The following is a 17795-nucleotide window of genomic DNA, read 5'->3' on the forward strand; positions in this document are numbered from 1 at the left end:
CATGTCTCCAGTACGAAGCTAGGGCTGACCTGCCTGCAGCCCGTGAGCGCGCATTTAGCTGGATTCAGACATGTTCCTCTGCCTGTTGCTGCTCCCTCTCTCTCCTCGTCCGCTCTTCAGTTTCAATGAGCTCTGCGTCCGTGTACGTCCATGTTCAAATAAACACGGGCGCTCATCAAATTCAAATGGCTCATCCAGATCCAGTTGGTCAAAATCAGGTATAAAAGATAATCGCAGGAATATAGACTGGAAAACATTTGTAGGTTTCTTGTTGTGCCTTTTCTTTTGTTGATCTTGTGTGTCGGGAAGGAGACAAAAACAAGACAAACAAGATCAATAAAAGAGAAGGCACAACAAGAAACCTACAAATCAGCCATAACAGATCACTGCAAAGAGAAAATCATCTTATGGACTGGGACAAGGCCGGAGTCATGCGCACCGAGGACGACAAACACTGGCGCTGGATCAGGGAGGCCATTGAAATAAGGAAGTGGGGCCCAGGGACAATAAACAGGGACAGACGGACAGCAGGTGGCGTGACTGTCCTGTCACGCTTCCCTAATATCGGCTGATTGACAGATCGGCTGATAAAGACGCGTCACAACCACCAAGTGACACTTCTGAGGAAGGCGGAAGTTTCCGCTGAAACATGTCAAGGTAACACCCTCCTACTAAAGTTTGGAATGACAGATATCGTAGATACAGCCCTCGGTGAAGGAGAAGCTAAAGCAGTACTAAAAAAAAGAAATAATGAAGACATGGCGAGACAGATGGGACAGAGAACATTACGCGGGGAGAGAACAGAGGCAACAGAAGGGAGGAGACACGACTATGTTATAGAAGATAAGGTTCGTTGAGGGTTGTCGTTGTTTTTATTTCTTTATTTTATTATTTGATTATAAATTAAGGATGATTAGTTCGGCTACTGATGATGGACGGTAACTCACACTACACACTCTGGTACACTAGGTGGCGGTATGCACCTAACAAGCGATGGTTGCAACCCGCCATGAAACCAGAAGAGGAGGAAGAAGAAGAAGACGAAGAAGAAGAAGAAGACGAAGAAGAAGAAGAAGGAGGAGGAGGCTAACTGTCATCTTACATCTGCAGTTCATGTCCGGACCTGTCGAGGAATCCTGAACCGGTATGACCGGTTTGCCGAGGTTAGTTACCGGAGACACGCTGCTGTTAGCATGGAGACCCCGGACACCGCTAAACACCAGCTAGTTAGCCGTTAGCCGTTAGCAGTTAGCGGTTAGCGGTTAGCAGTTAGCAGTTAGCAGTTAGCAGTTAGCAGTTAGCCCGCCACGATGGAGGAAGTGAAAGTGTAAAAGAGTCCTAAGGTCACTTTAAGGAACCGAAACGAGCTCCCGTGAGTTTACGTTAAAACTTCAAAGGCCCGCAACGTCACGTTAACGTGTAAATTAGCCGCGGCGAACTGCCGCACGAGGCTAAACATGACGTCAGATACTGTTTGACCTCACACTCTATCATTTATCTAACGATCTGTTCCACCCACATATATCACATATTACACATCCTGGATTTACATTATCATCACAGCACATTTTATGCATTGTCCTTTGATTCTTTTAAAGTAATTACCACGGAGCATCGGTGGCTCAGTGGATGGAGCGGACGCCCCGTGATCAGACGCAGCGACCGCGGGTTCAAACCCAGCCTGCTGTCCTGTGCTACATGTCGTTCCCTCTCTCCCCATAACGTTATGCTGTCCTGACATTAAAGGCAACAAAATAAATAATGAATACATTATATTCAAGTATATGAACACATGTTTCTGTATGTTAGACACATGACCTCATCACATGACATCACCTCACATCACATGACCTCTGAACTCTGCAGTCTGTTCCCATCACACCTCACGCTGTTCAGCTGCAGCTGACATGTTGTTTTTGTTTTTTGTTTTTTGTTTTCATTTCGCGGCCATTAAAATCTGACTCAGCTGGGATGAACCAAGCGGCTTTCTGCTCTCGGCCACTGAATATCATGTTATCTGCACTCTGCTGATGATGCCTTTCAGTGCTCGCCGTGAACGCACCTCTCTCAGGCTGACTGAGCTGATGCTGATCAGCTGTTCTGTTTCTCAGCTCAGGCTCAGTCAAACCAGAGATCAGGATCAGGATCAGAGTTTGTTGAGCCTGATCCTGAAATAGGGCCCTGCACAGGTATGGCACGTGTTTACACACCTGTGCAGGTGTTATCACAACACATAGGCCCTGTAGTTTATCTAATCTCTGTCTCCATGGTAACGCAGCTCTGTGTTGACTCTACTGTGGGTTCAGTTTTCTACAGTTTTTTCCCTGATCAGAATCAGAATGTCTTTGTTGTCACTGCACAGGTTCAACACAGTGAGGTAGAGCGCTCAGATTCAGTGCTATATAAAGGATACTAAAGACAAACACAGCATACGTTAAATATAATATAAGTTAAATATAATATACGTTAAATAAACACAAAAGAAAAAGTTTAAAACTGTTAAAAAAAAACACCTGTGCTATTCTGGGCGGTGTTGATGACCCTCTGGAGCGATTTCCTCTCAGCAGCAACAGTCTCTCTGTCAAGTTGTTTTTCCTGACGATCCTCAGGAAGTACAGTGTCTGTTTCAGAAGTGCAGTAGTGTTTGCAGTCCAGGTCAGGTTCTCCTCGATGTGGGTGCCCAGGAACCTGAAGTCTGAGACCCTCTCCACGCCGTCTCTGTTTAAGCAGATTGGATGAATGTCCAGTTTATTTCTCCTGAAATCCACAATCAACTCTTTGGTCTTTGAGGTGTTAAGGATCAGGTTGTTTTCTGTGCACCATACTGACATCCGCTGGACCTCCTCCCTGTATGCAGTCTCATCTCCTCCTGAGATGAGCCCCACCACGGTCGTGTCGTCCACAGACTTAGTGATGGCATTGCTTGAGTGGGTGGGGGTGCAGCTGTGGTGGGTGTCGAGAGTGTAGAGTAGGGGGCTGAGCACACAGCCCTGGGGGGAGCCAGTGCTGAGATGTGACCCCTGACCAGTTTCTCAAAATACTTCTTGATGCTGGGCGTAGGTACCACTGGCTGGTAGAGGAATGATTGTGGAGGACTTGCAGGGTGGGATTGTGCTCTGGGACAGGGACTGGTTAAATATCTCCGTGAAGACACCAGCCAGTTGATCTGCACAGTCCCTCAGCACCCTACCAGTCACTCCGTCTGGTCCAGCAGCTTTCAGCAACTTTTAAATCACTACTTTAATCAGCTGTGAGGGTCCTAAGGACAGAGGGATGTGCTGTAAAGCCTCTCAGGCAGATTGTGATTCATGATATTGGGCTTCATAAATAAGACTGATTGATTGATTGATTGATTGATTGATAATGCCCTGCAGTAGAGATGGGACGTTCGCAAACGAGACGAGTCTTTGAAGCAGCTCTTTAGGGTCAACGAGCCAATGGAGTTGTATACAACAATACTGTAGCGAACACATTCACTACTGTCGCCGGCTGGGTGTGACGCCAGCTAGCTAGCTTGCATGTTACCCAGCATGCAGTTCGGACACGCTGGAACAATAAACTTGTTATTGAGAGCCCTGTTGGCTGTGTTTTGGGATAGGGGGAGGTTGTTGATTATTCTGGTACGAACGGAACATGTTCCGCCTCGGTTAGAAACGAACGGTAGGAAGCTAGCCTACTATCCGCTAGCACGTGTTTGTATTGGCAGGCTTTTTGTTCATAAAGGGCGTTGCTATGGCTACACCAAACTTTATATCTGCGGAGTCTATTCTGGGTCCATGTTACAATATCCAGCTCATGTGATGTGTCTTTGAACCCACTGACACCCCCCCCCCCCCCCCCCCCCCCCCACACACACACACACACACAGCAAAACAAAAAACAAAAAAAAAACTGAACGAACCGCATCTTTGAACCGTCTCTTCAAAGTGAACGAGAAATCCCATCAAACCCATCAAACCCTACAGCGTCACATATCAACAGGTCTGCTCAGGTCAGTGTTAGCTGGTTCATTTAATCATCGGAGTCCTGTCTCATTTGTCTCATGTGTCTCCACAGTGAAGGACAGGTGGTCCTCTGGGGGCTGATGTTGGTGTGCACAGTCACTACAGGTGAGTTCACCTACATGCCCTGATGGAGCAGAGACAGGTGGCGTCATCCATCAGTGGACACCATCACATGTAGGAGGTGTTCTCTCCTGCCAGACAGGTGGCGTATGTCTCTGCTGAGCCAGACTCCATTCAGAAAACCACTGATTTAACACCACTGATCTCAGGAGCTGCTGCCTCCATCAGCTGCTGGTCAGCTGCTGCCTCCATCAGTTGCTGGTCAGCTGCTGCCTCCATCAGCTGCTGGTCAGCTGCTGCCTCCATCAGCTGCTGGTCTGCTGCTGCCTCCATCAGTTGCTGCCTCCATCAGCTGCTGGTCAGTTGCTGCCTCCATCAGCTGCTGGTCAGTTGCTGCCTCCATCAGCTGCTGGTCAGCTGCTGCCTCCATCAGCTGCTGCCTCCATCAGCTGCTGGTCAGTTGCTGCCTCCATCAGCTGCTGGTCAGTTGCTGCCTCCATCAGTTGCTGCCTCCATCAGCTGCTGGTCAGTTGCTGCCTCCATCAGCTGCTGGTCTGCTGCTGCCTCCATCAGTGTGTCAGTGGTCTGTCTGCATTAACCCTTGAAAGCACCCACATCACACAGTGACACAGACCAGCAGCTGATGGAGGCAGCAGCAGACCAGCAGCTGATGGAGGCAGCAGCTGACCAGCAGCTGATGGAGGTTAGGGCTGGGTATCGATTCGATTCGATTTAATTCAGTTTAATATCTATTCAGTCAAGTATATTTCAATTATGATACAAAATACTTGGACATTAAGATATTTTCTGAGAACTAACTAAGTATATTTAACAAGGAACCCTCTGACCTGGTGCATTACTGTTAAAATACTGTTTACATTAAGAATTGACCCCAAAGCAGCACATTAGTCATCATGTACATTTATTTAACATTACGTGACACATACAAAATAAATACTTTAAATTAAATCTAATCACAGGGCAGACAATTTAAATGAAGTGGCTACAAAAAATGTAAACAAAGACATTCACAAGTTTGCTGCCTGTAACCGTCTTATAAAGTCTTTGTGCAACACACTACAGTGGTTGTGACACACACACTGACTGTATCAGAAGAGAAACAATATACGTAGGTGAACCCTGAATAGCTTGTAAAGCTTTAGCATAGTTAGTTAACACATTTGTTATCGGCCCATGTGTTTACTGCTACAGAGAATTAATAAATCTTTGGTTTATTTGCACAACGTCGCCTCTCTGCCGTCTTTTATCACGCTTGCTAACGCTAAGTTAACTTTACCAGCAGATGTGTATGAGGCACAAACTGAGGCTACAGTCAGCAGTGTGCTGATGCTTAGTGGTATTTCTTAATCTTTTCTGTGAAACTAATGTGCGTTTAATAAACATGCGTACATTATTAGCGTTATATTTTTAGGGGGAAATGCGAGTGAGAAAAATGCACCGTAGACCCATGCCTTCAGTGGACGTGCTCCCACCATTGTTTGCTGCTCTGTCTTCATTCAGTGTCCGGCCGTCTCGCGAGATCTCACCATGACCTCAGGTGCTAAATGCTGATCTCGCGAGACTACCTGGGTTGACAGTACTGCTGCTGCCGGCTGCTACCGGCTGTACAACACGTCCACAGAGGAAAATAAATAGTTATAGTAAAAGATCGATTTTTTAATTAATGAATTGATATTGTGCCATTTAAAGGAAAATCGATTTGAATCGATTAAATAGATTTTTTTTCAACCCAGCTCTACCTGAGCTCACTGGTGCTTCTTACAGGACACGTGTCCACACTGTAGGTAAACACTGACTGTGGGTCAGTACCTCAACTGACACCACAGTGCTGAGGAGGGACAGATGACATGTCCCCATGTGTCCCCACATGTCTCCATGTGTGTGGTTTGTGGTTGTGTGAGGTCCATCTGTGGTTTCACACACAGGGAACCGAGAATACACACTTCCTGTCTGAGTCTCATATGCAAACACTCAACATGTTGATTGATCAGAGTCTATAAAAGCACAGTTCAGATTGTCCTGTCCTCTGTCCTGTCCTCTGACCTGCCCTCTGTCCTGTCCTCTGACCTGCCCTCTGTCCTGTCCTCTGTCCTGTCCTGTCCTGTCCTCTGTCCTGTCCTCTGTCCTGTCCTCTGACCTGCCCTCTGACCTGCCCTCTGTCCTGTCCTCTGACCTGCCCTCTGTCCTGTCCTCTGACCTGCCCTCTGTCCTGTCCTCTGACCTGCCCTCTGACCTGCCCTCTGTCCTGTCCTCTGTCCTGTCCTCTGTCCTGTCCTGTCCTCTGACCTGTCCTCTGTCCTGTCCTCTGTCCTGTCCTGTCCTCTGACCTGCCCTCTGTCCTGTCCTCTGACCTGCCCTCTGTCCTGTCCTCTGTCCTGTCCTCTGACCTGCCCTCTGTCCTGTCCTCTGACCTGCCCTCTGTCCTGTCCTCTGACCTGCCCTCTGTCCTGTCCTCTGTCCTGTCCTCTGTCCTGTCCTCTGTCCTGTCCTCTGACCTGCCCTCTGTCCTGTCCTCTGACCTGCCCTCTGTCCTGTCCTCTGTCCTGTCCTCTGACCTGCCCTCTGTCCTGTCCTCTGACCTGCCCTCTGTCCTGTCCTCTGTCCTGTCCTCTGTCCTGTCCTCTGACCTGCCCTCTGTCCTGTCCTCTGACCTGCCCTCTGTCCTGTCCTCTGTCCTGTCCTCTGTCCTGTCCTCTGACCTGCCCTCTGTCCTGTCCTCTGTCCTGTCCTCTGACCTGCCCTCTGTCCTGTCCTCTGACCTGCCCTCTGTCCTGTCCTCTGTCCTGTCCTCTGTCCTGTCCTCTGACCTGCCCTCTGTCCTGTCCTCTGACCTGTCCTCTGTCCTGTCCTCTGTCCTGTCCTCTGACCTGCCCTCTGTCCTGTCCTCTGACCTGCCCTCTGTCCTGTCCTCTGTCCTGTCCTCTGTCCTGTCCTCTGTCCTGTCCTCTGACCTGCCCTCTGTCCTGTCCTCTGACTTGCCCTCTGTCCTGTCCTCTGTCCTGTCCTCTGACCTGCCCTCTGTCCTGTCCTCTGTCCTGTCCTCTGTCCTGTCCTGCCCTCTGTCCTGTCCTCTGTCCTGTCCTCTGTCCTGTCCTGTCCTGTCCTCTGACCTGTCCTCTGTCCTGCCCTCTGTCCTGTCCTCTGTCCTGTCCTGTCCTGTCCTGCCCTCTGTCCTGTCCTCTGTCCTGTCCTCTGTCCTGCCCTCTGTCCTGTCCTCTGTCCTGTCCTGTCCTGTCCTGTCCTCTGTCCTGTCCTCTGTCCTGTCCTCTGACCTGCCCTCTGTCCTGTCCTCTGTCCTGTCCTGTCCTGTCCTCTGACCTGTCCTCTGTCCTGTCCTCTGTCCTGTCCTCTGTCCTGTCCTGTCCTGCCCTCTGTCCTGCCCTCTGTCCTGTCCTCTGTCCTGTCCTCTGTCCTGCCCTCTGTCCTGTCCTGTCCTGCCCTCTGTCCTGTCCTCTGTCCTGTCCTCTGTCCTGCCCTCTGTCCTGTCCTCTGTCCTGTCCTGTCCTCTGTCCTGTCCTGTCCTGTCCTCTGTCCTGTCCTGCCCTCTGACCTGTCCTCTGTCCTGTCCTGTCCTCTGTCCTGTCCTGCTCTCTGACCTGCCCTCTGACCTGTCCTCTGTCCTGTCCTCTGTCCTGCCCTCTGTCCTGCCCTCTGTCCTGTCTTCTGTCCTGTCCTCTGTCCTGTCCTCTGACCTGCCCTCTGTCCTGTCCTCTGTCCTGTCCTCTGACCTGCCCTCTGTCCTGTCCTCTGACCTGCCCTCTGTCCTGTCCTCTGTCCTGTCCTCTGTCCTGTCCTCTGACCTGCCCTCTGTCCTGCCCTCTGTCCTGTCCTCTGACCTGCCCTCTGTCCTGTCCTCTGTCCTGTCCTCTGACCTGCCCTCTGTCCTGTCCTCTGTCCTGTCCTCTGTCCTGTCCTGTCCTCTGACCTGTCCTCTGTCCTGTCCTCTGTCCTGTCCTCTGTCCTGTCCTCTGACCTGCCCTCTGTCCTGTCCTCTGACCTGCCCTCTGTCCTGTCCTCTGTCCTGTCCTCTGTCCTGCCCTCTGTCCTGTCCTCTGACCTGCCCTCTGTCCTGTCCTCTGACCTGCCCTCTGTCCTGTCCTCTGTCCTGTTCTCTGTCCTGTCCTCTGTCCTGTCCTCTGACCTGCCCTCTGTCCTGTCCTCTGACCTGCCCTCTGTCCTGTCCTCTGACCTGTCCTCTGTCCTGTCCTCTGTCCTGTCCTCTGACCTGCCCTCTGTCCTGTCCTCTGACCTGCCCTCTGTCCTGTCCTCTGTCCTGTCCTCTGTCCTGTCCTCTGACCTGCCCTCTGTCCTGTCCTCTGTCCTGTCCTCTGTCCTGTTCTCTGACCTGCCCTCTGTCCTGTCCTCTGACCTGCCCTCTGTCCTGTCCTCTGACCTGTCCTCTGTCCTGTCCTCTGTCCTGTCCTCTGACCTGCCCTCTGACCTGTCCTCTGACCTGTCCTCTGTCCTGTCCTCTGACCTGCCCTCTGTCCTGTCCTCTGACTTGCCCTCTGTCCTGTCCTCTGACCTGCCCTCTGTCCTGTCCTCTGACTTGCCCTCTGTCCTGTCCTCTGTCCTGTCCTCTGACCTGCCCTCTGTCCTGTCCTCTGTCCTGTCCTCTGTCCTGTCCTGTCCTCTGTCCTGCCCTCTGTCCTGTCCTCTGTCCTGTCCTCTGTCCTGCCCTCTGTCCTGTCCTCTGTCCTGTCCTCTGTCCTGCTCTCTGTCCTGTCCTCTGTCCTGTCCTCTGTCCTGCCCTCTGTCCTGTCCTCTGACCTGCCCTCTGTCCTGTTCTCTGTCCTGTCCTCTGTCCTGTCCTGTCCTGTCCTCTGACCTGTCCTCTGTCCTGCCCTCTGTCCTGTCCTCTGTCCTGTCCTCTGTCCTGTCCTGTCCTGTCCTGTCCTGCCCTCTGTCCTGTCCTCTGTCCTGTCCTCTGTCCTGCTCTCTGTCCTGTCCTCTGTCCTGTCCTGTCCTGTCCTGTCCTCTGTCCTGTCCTCTGTCCTGTCCTCTGACCTGCCCTCTGTCCTGTCCTCTGTCCTGTCCTGTCCTGTCCTCTGACCTGTCCTCTGTCCTGCTCTCTGTCCTGTCCTCTGTCCTGTCCTGTCCTGTCCTCTGTCCTGTCCTCTGTCCTGTCCTCTGTCCTGTCCTCTGTCCTGCCCTCTGTCCTGTCCTCTGTCCTGTCCTGTCCTCTGTCCTGTCCTGTCCTGTCCTCTGTCCTGTCCTGCCCTCTGACCTGTCCTCTGTCCTGTCCTGTCCTGTCCTCTGTCCTGTCCTGCCCTCTGACCTGCCCTCTGACCTGTCCTCTGTCCTGTCCTCTGTCCTGTCCTCTGACCTGCCCTCTGTCCTGTCCTCTGACTTGCCCTCTGTCCTGTCCTCTGTCCTGTCCTCTGACCTGCCCTCTGTCCTGTCCTCTGTCCTGTCCTCTGTCCTGTCCTGTCCTCTGACCTGTCCTCTGTCCTGTCCTCTGTCCTGTCCTGTCCTCTGTCCTGTCCTCTGACCTGCCCTCTGTCCTGTCCTCTGACCTGCCCTCTGTCCTGTCCTCTGTCCTGCCCTCTGTCCTGTCCTCTGTCCTGTCCTCTGTCCTGCCCTCTGTCCTGTCCTCTGTCCTGCTCTCTGTCCTGCTCTCTGTCCTGTCCTCTGTCCTGTCCTCTGTCCTGCCCTCTGTCCTGTCCTCTGTCCTGTCCTCTGACCTGCCCTCTGTCCTGTCCTCTGTCCTGTCCTCTGTCCTGTCCTCTGACCTGTCCTCTGTCCTGCCCTCTGTCCTGTCCTCTGTCCTGTCCTCTGTCCTGTCCTGTCCTGTCCTGTCCTGCCCTCTGTCCTGTCCTCTGTCCTGCCCTCTGTCCTGTCCTCTGTCCTGTCCTGTCCTGTCCTGTCCTCTGTCCTGTCCTCTGTCCTGTCCTCTGACCTGCCCTCTGTCCTGTCCTCTGTCCTGTCCTGTCCTGTCCTCTGACCTGTCCTCTGTCCTGCCCTCTGTCCTGCCCTCTGTCCTGTCCTGTCCTGTCCTGTCCTGCCCTCTGTCCTGTCCTCTGTCCTGTCCTCTGTCCTGCCCTCTGTCCTGTCCTCTGTCCTGTCCTGTCCTGCCCTCTGTCCTGTCCTCTGTCCTGTCCTCTGTCCTGCCCTCTGTCCTGTCCTGTCCTCTGTCCTGTCCTGTCCTGTCCTCTGTCCTGTCCTGCCCTCTGACCTGTCCTCTGTCCTGTCCTGTCCTGTCCTCTGTCCTGTCCTGCCCTCTGACCTGCCCTCTGTCCTGTCCTCTGTCCTGTCCTGTCCTGTCCTGTCCTGCCCTCTGTCCTGTCCTCTGTCCTGTCCTCTGTCCTGCCCTCTGTCCTGTCCTCTGTCCTGTCCTGTCCTGCCCTCTGTCCTGTCCCCTGTCCTGTCCTCTGTCCTGCCCTCTGTCCTGTCCTGTCCTCTGTCCTGTCCTGTCCTGTCCTCTGTCCTGTCCTCTGTCCTGCCCTCTGACCTGTCCTCTGTCCTGTCCTGTCCTGTCCTCTGTCCTGCCCTCTGTCCTGCCCTCTGTCCTGTCCTGTCCTGTCCTCTGTCCTGTCCTCTGACCAGCTGCTAACGTTAACTAGCTGCTAATCGCTAACGTTAACAGCTGCTAACAGCTAACATTAACTAGCTGCAAACACCTATCATTAACAGCTGCTAACAGCTAACATTAACTAGCTGCTAACAGCTAACATTAACAGCTGCTAACAGCTAACATTAACTGTTTCTACTGGACCAGTTATCTTAGTGGCCATCTTGTAAGGAGCTAGCTTAGGTTAGCGTAGCGTGGTCCCAGTGTGTGTCAGTGCAGCAGGAGGTTGTGGTGTGTGTTGGTGGGAGGGTCCACTTCCTGTTGAGAACTTGAACCTGTAGATGCTAACAGATGAAACAGGTTAACGTGTCGTTGGGTTCATAACGTGTCTTAAACTCGAAGCCTCCTACTGAACGTGTCGGTATGAACACGTGTACCGTGTGTGTGTGTGTGTGTGTGTGTGTGTGTGTGTGTGTGATGTCACAGAAACCGCCCAGCTGAAAGTCAGCGCTTGTATTGGCGACAGCATCCTGCTGCCGTGCGTCTACGAGGTGTCCTCTCAACCTGTGTCCGTCTTCTGGAGGGACGAAGACAACAGAGTGGTGTTGGACATCAAACAAAACGTCCCAAACTATTCGACGCAGGACGGGAAGTTCAGAGATCGAGTTATCAGTGACCTGGAGCTGTACAGGAAGGGGAACTTCTCCGTCACCATGAGGGACGTCTTGCTGTCAGACAGCGGACTGTACGACTGTGTCATCCCCGTGCTGAGTGACCGGCACAAAGTCTCACTCACTGTCTCAGGTCTGTACCGCCGCCACAGGACGGACACGTCCAGCGTTTCTCTGTACACCCTCAGAGTCCTGTGCAGAAACAGGAAGTGATGTAACAGTGTGCTGTTTGTCTCTATGTTACAGAACGCTGTGATAAAGCTGCAGCGACTCCTCCTCCATCTTCTCCTGCTGCTCCAGGAGCGTCAGGTGGAGGTACCACAGTCACACCCACCTGCTTCATCTTCCTCCTGACTCCTCCTCTTCTTCACTGTCTGACAGCGAGCTCCTTCCTGTAAGACTGTGGCGGCTAAAACTACTGAATCAGTCTGGCAGCTTTGATTTCACACTAAGGTCACTTCATCATTCCATCACTCTATCATTCCATCACTCCATCACTCCATCACTTCATCACTCCATCACTTCATCATTCCATCATTCCTTCACTTCATCACTTCATCACTCCATCACTTCATCATTCAATCACTCCATCACTTCATCACTTCATCACTCCATCACTTCATCATTCAATCACTCCATCACTTCATCACTCCATCGCTCCATCACTTCATCACTCCATCAGTCGTTAACAGTCATATTCTTCCCCACGGCTTTGTCAGCCCGACAGTACGGAGGACAACATGTGACTCATGTATCAATAAATACAGAAATAAACAAATGCATGAATAAAAATGAATAAATTAAAATGGTTAGATAAATAAATACATACAATACCTGCCAACAGCTGATGTTACAATACATGCCAAAAAACTAAAACATCTTAATAATTAAATGTTGAAAAACATACGATATGAAAACATGCATTGTAAAAGAAATATATGAATGAATAATGCATAAATAAATATAAAAGTAAATAAATATTGAATCAAATAAGTATATAAATACATGTTGAATTAAGTAAATATATAAATAAATGAATGTTGAATTAAGTAAATATATAAATAAATGAATGTTGAATTAAGTAGTGACTTTTTCTTATTTTATCATTTATTTCCACTTTTTAAACAGTTATTTTTATTTAGTTGTGTGTCTCTGTATTTGTAGTTAATGAGGTCGGAGGCCCTGACCTCTACATTTATTTATTCCTGTATTTATTGACACATTATTTATTGACACTTGTATGGTCCTCCATACTTTGTTGTGTTTCTCGGCTCATTGGCGCCACCTTTTGGTCAGAAACTTCACAGCAGTAGCAGCAGCAGTGGTGGTGACCCATCAAACAAAGACAAACGTTCAACTGTCAGTGAAGACTTGACAGAGTTCAGAGACTCTCAGCTGACACAATGATGATGTGATGTTATTGATATAAAGGAGAATGGGCCCAAGTGTTCACCAGGCGGAGTCTCCCAGACAGTTATTAAAGTTTCAACCGTTCATGTTGCTGCTTTTATTTGATCTTTACTTCCTGTTACAGACGTGTTGTTTTTATATTGTTAAGTTTTATGATTATTATTTATGATTATTAGTGTTTTCTGTCACAGCGAGGATCCAAGAAACTTTATGTTGAGGCTGACATGTTCCAGTCAGGATAATGCCCACTTTATGTACGTTATTTATTTATCTACACAACAAGCCAAAGAACACATTTTTTAAATGTTGAAACTTTTAGTTTTTTTTCACGAGACGTAAAACGTCAAAAAAAAAGTCAAAGTACAAACAAAAATATCTACATCAAAAATATTTCAGGAACAACTGCTCTGGAAAAGCTAAGCTAAACTTGCTCTTTACATTTTTTTCCTGAGGTTTTTTTCCTGTATTGTTTCATCTGTGTTGTGGTCTCTCCTATTTATTACTTTGTTTACGATTGTCCTGTGACCTTGAGTGTTTTGAAAGGCGCTTTTCAAATAAAATGTATTATTATTATCAGTATTACGACGTATAACGGATTGAATGTAGAAAAAACATCTCCAGTTAAATATTAAAAACACCTTAACGCACCTTTACACAGCAGCTTTGTATTTACATCACCTTTCATCACAAATATGTTTTGTTTGTTTAATGTAATAAGCTGTTAAAAAGTATTTTATTGGATAAACTACATCCACAAAAACCTGATTATTATACTGTGTTCTTCTGTACGGATGACAGAAGCTGCTAAAATAAAAGTAAATAAATGAATTAAAATGTCATTACATGTACCAAAAGTTTATTAGAAATAAATATTAATTTATTAAAAATGTGAATAGATAAAAAAAAAAAAAAGTGTACAAACAAATTTCAGTAAATGAATATATTTGCAAAAAACAAATTTAAGATTTAGTAAAAAAATAAAGACAATAAGGGAAAATTAAATAGGAAAGTAGGCAAATAGGGAATTAATACAGTAATTTATGTCACATAATATCAGTTAATTAATGCCCCGTAGTATTTTTGGTACATGAAATGGCTTATTAATTTATTTATTATAATTTCTTTTTGGTATAGTCACCTTCCATCCTCCGTATCTCTGAGGGGCCCTTAAAGGTCTTGTTAGTGTTTTGTTTTAAACATATTAAAGCTTTGTGCTCCTGTAACATGTATGACTATTAATACTTCATTCTGATGTAAAAACTTAAGTCACTCTGAGGTGTACTGTCTCTTTAAGAAGATGTACTGTCTCTTTAAGAAGGTGATCAGTCATGTGACCCTGGTCTGTCTGAAATGAACCATAGAGTAAACTGGGACCATCAGTGTGCAGACATGTTGTGGTTTAACATCCATGTACTTTGTATATTTTGCAGAGTATTAGTACTAGAAGGTGGAGTCATCTAATTTACTGTTACAGTTTGGTTGTATTGAATAATTTTGGAAGTGAAAATGTAAAGTTGATTTTAGTCTGAAATAAAGACTTGTATCAGTTTGAGTTTTTCAGCACTGATGACTTTATCACCAGATGGAGCCACGACACCATGTCATTATGTCACCACGACACCATGTCACCATGACACCATGTCACCACGTCATCATGAATGAATGAATGAATGAATAGTTTTTTTCGGTTACAATATACAATACTTAAATTGTGTGCAATCAACTGACAAAACATTTACATACATATTTGCACTACACATTTTCTCACAACAAAATTTAACAAACTCTGTAACCGAAAAAGGAATAGGCTGAAGCCAAGGCTTATTTTTGCCTATCCTGTACAATCCATAAGATAACCCAGAATATCAGTAATACAAAGAAAAAAACACAACAACATTTACTCTAGATTCTTCTTCTTAATCATTTCACAATTCAATCATTTTACATTGTAATCCTTGATTATTTTACCTTTCAATGTGTTTTTGAAACTCAACAGAGATCTACACAATTTCAACTCATCACTAAGCCGATTCCATAATTTAACTCCCAAAAATGAAACACATCTGTTTTTAACATTAGTTCTCACATTACTTATTTCAAAGACACTCAACCCTCTTAAATTATATATTTTTTTTCTTAATTTAAAAAATTGTTGAATACAGGTGGGAAGACTTATTCTTTACTCGAAATAGTATTTCTAATGTTTTCAAGTATACAATATCTAAGAATTTTAAGATGCGAGACTCTAAATAATTTTAGTGGTTTCACGATAGGAAGCTTTATTTATTATTCTGATGACTCTTTTCTGGAGTTTAATTATAGGGTCTATATATGTTCTGTATGTATTTCCCCAAGCCTCAACACAATATGACATATATGGCATTATAAGTGAAAAATATAATATACGCAGACATTTCTTGTTCAACAAATCCCTAGTTTTATAAGTAATACCAATAGATTTAGATCATTTCTGTTTAATATATTCTATATGTGGCTTCCAACTGAATTTATGATCTAAAATTACTCCCAATAATTTAGTTTCATAAACTCTTTCAATTTCAACTCCATTTAGGATTAATTTCATTTCACAATTAGGCCCAACACCACCAAAGACCATAAATTTTGTTTTATTTTCATTTAATGACAACTTATTGATATCAAACCATTCTTCTAACATGATCAACTCCTTTTCTACAGTTGTCAACAATTCTTTAATGTCTAGTGCTGAACAAAATAAATTTGTATCATCCGCAAATGTAATAAATTTCAACTTATTAAATACAGTGCAAATATCATTCAAATAAAGTATGAATGACTTAGGTCCCAATACCGAACCTTGTGGAACACCACAAGTTACTTTTCTAAAATGTGACGCAGTATTATTAATTTTTACATACTGAAACCTATTATTTAAATAACTTCTTATCCAATTTAGTGTAACACCTCTTACGCCATAACGCTCCAATTTCTGCAGAAGTAAGGAATGATTAATTGTGTCAAACGTTTTACATAAATCAACAAAAACACCTACAGCATATTGTTTCTTATCCATAGCTGCTGCAATATTTTCTACAAATTCCATCACTGCTAAAGATCGGTTGCTCCTAAACCCATATTGATGGTCACTCAATAACTCATATTTATCCATAAAATCATCCAGTCTATTTACAAACTTACAAATTTACAAACAATTTTCAAGTATTTTTGAAAACTGAGGTAGCAATGAACAGGTCTATAATTTGATATAATGTGTTTGTCACCATTTTTATAAATTGGAACCACCTTAGCCAGTTGCTACAGTTTCATCTTATCAGGAAAAATACCTGTTTGAAAGGATTTATTACATATATAAGTAAATGGTTTGAGGACACAGTCCATTACTTCCTTTATAAGTGACATATCAATAGTATTATCATCTGCGGATTTTTTATTCGTAAACTTTCGGACCACTTCTAATACATCACTCTCACAAATTCCACCAAGGAACATTGAATTGTTACTGTTGAATGCAAAATCATAATTATGGTCTACATCTCTAATTTCCCTTGCTAAATTTGGGCCCACATTAACAAAAAAAAACTCATTAGCAATTTCCTCTGCATTTCCTCTGATTGTCATCATGACATAATGACACTATGACACCATGTCACCATTACACCATGTCACCACGACACCATGTCATTATGTCACCATGACATAATGACACTATGACACCATGACATAATGACACTATGACACCATGTCACCATTACACCATGTCATTATGTCACCATGACATAATGACACTATGACACCATGACATAATGACACTATGACACCATGTCACCACGACACCATGTCATTATGTCACCATGACATAATGACACTATGACACCATGACATGACACTATGTCACCATGACATAATGACACTATGACACCATGACATAATGACACTATGACACCATGACATAATGACACTGTGTCAACATGACATAATGACACTATGTCAACATGACATGACACTATGACACCATGACATAATGACACTGTGTCACCATGACATAATGACACTGTCACCATGACATTATGACACCATGTCACCATGACATAATGACACCATGTCACCATGACATTGTGACACCACGTCACCATGACACCACGTTATCATGAAACTATGTCACCATGACACATCACTATGACATCGTGTCACTGTCACCATGACATCATGTCACTATGTTATTACATCGCCACGACACCATGTCATATGTCACCATGACATTGTGACACCACGTCACCATGACACCACGTTATCATGTCACCATCACATCATGTCACTGTCACCATGTCGCCACAACACCATGTCATTATGTCAATATGTCACCATGACACCATGTCAGCTCTGATGTTGAATGAGTCAAACTTTATTAGTCTGTGTGAGTGAAGACACTGTTACTGTTAATATTACTACTGCTGATAGTATCAGTGGTTCAACTTTTACAGAAGTACTTCAGTGTTTCTTCTGACAATAATGATACTCCAATACTGGTTTTACTGGAACCACTGTTACCACTGTTGCTACTGTTGCCACTGTTACCACTGTTGCTACTGTTACCACTGTTACAACTGTTATCACTGTTGCTACTGTTACCACTGTTACCACTGTTACCACTGTTGCTACTGTTACCACTGTTGCTACTGTTACCACTGTTACAACTGTTATCACTGTTGCTACTGTTACCACTGTTACCACTGTTACCACTGTTGCTACTGTTACCACTGTTGCTACTGTTGCTACTGTTACCACTGTTACCACTGTTGCTACTGTTACCACTGTTGCTACTGTTGCTACTGTTACCACTGTTACCACTGTTGCTACTGTTACCACTGTTACCACTGTTGCTACTGTTACCACTGTTACCACTGTTGCTACTGTTACAACTGTTATCACTGTTGCTACTGTTGCCACTGTTACCACTGTTGCTACTGTTACCACTGTTACCACTGTTGCTACTGTTACCACTGTTACAACTGTTATCACTGTTGCTACTGTTGCCACTGTTGCTACTGTTACCACTGTTACCACTGTTGCTACTGTTACCACTGTTACAACTGTTATCACTGTTGCTACTGTTACCAC

At 46.0% G+C, this 17795-nt stretch overlaps 2 protein-coding genes across 2 annotated transcripts; one reads left to right on the forward strand and one right to left on the reverse strand.

Annotated features, from left to right (window-relative positions):
• The first annotated feature begins 1007 nt into the window (after nt 1–1007).
• On the forward strand, nt 1008–14229 carry LOC117249989 (CD276 antigen homolog). Its single transcript, XM_033615925.2, has 4 exons — nt 1008–1163; nt 4057–4109; nt 11083–11400; nt 11514–14229. The coding sequence occupies exons 1-4, from the start codon at nt 1147–1149 to the stop codon at nt 11663–11665; spliced, it is 540 nt and encodes a 179-aa protein (XP_033471816.1). The 5' UTR covers nt 1008–1146; the 3' UTR covers nt 11666–14229.
• LOC144461922 (uncharacterized) lies at nt 6056–10819 on the reverse strand. The gene is made up of 3 exons (XM_078165862.1): nt 10796–10819; nt 6413–7161; nt 6056–6140 (listed from the first exon to the last, which is right to left on the reverse strand). The coding sequence occupies exons 1-3, from the start codon at nt 10817–10819 to the stop codon at nt 6095–6097; spliced, it is 819 nt and encodes a 272-aa protein (XP_078021988.1). The 3' UTR covers nt 6056–6094.
• Nucleotides 14230–17795: the final 3566 nt, after the last annotated feature.

The sequence above is a fragment of the Epinephelus lanceolatus genome, chromosome 24 (genome assembly GCF_041903045.1).
Source record: "Epinephelus lanceolatus isolate andai-2023 chromosome 24, ASM4190304v1, whole genome shotgun sequence".
Lineage (NCBI taxonomy): Eukaryota > Metazoa > Chordata > Actinopteri > Perciformes > Serranidae > Epinephelus > Epinephelus lanceolatus.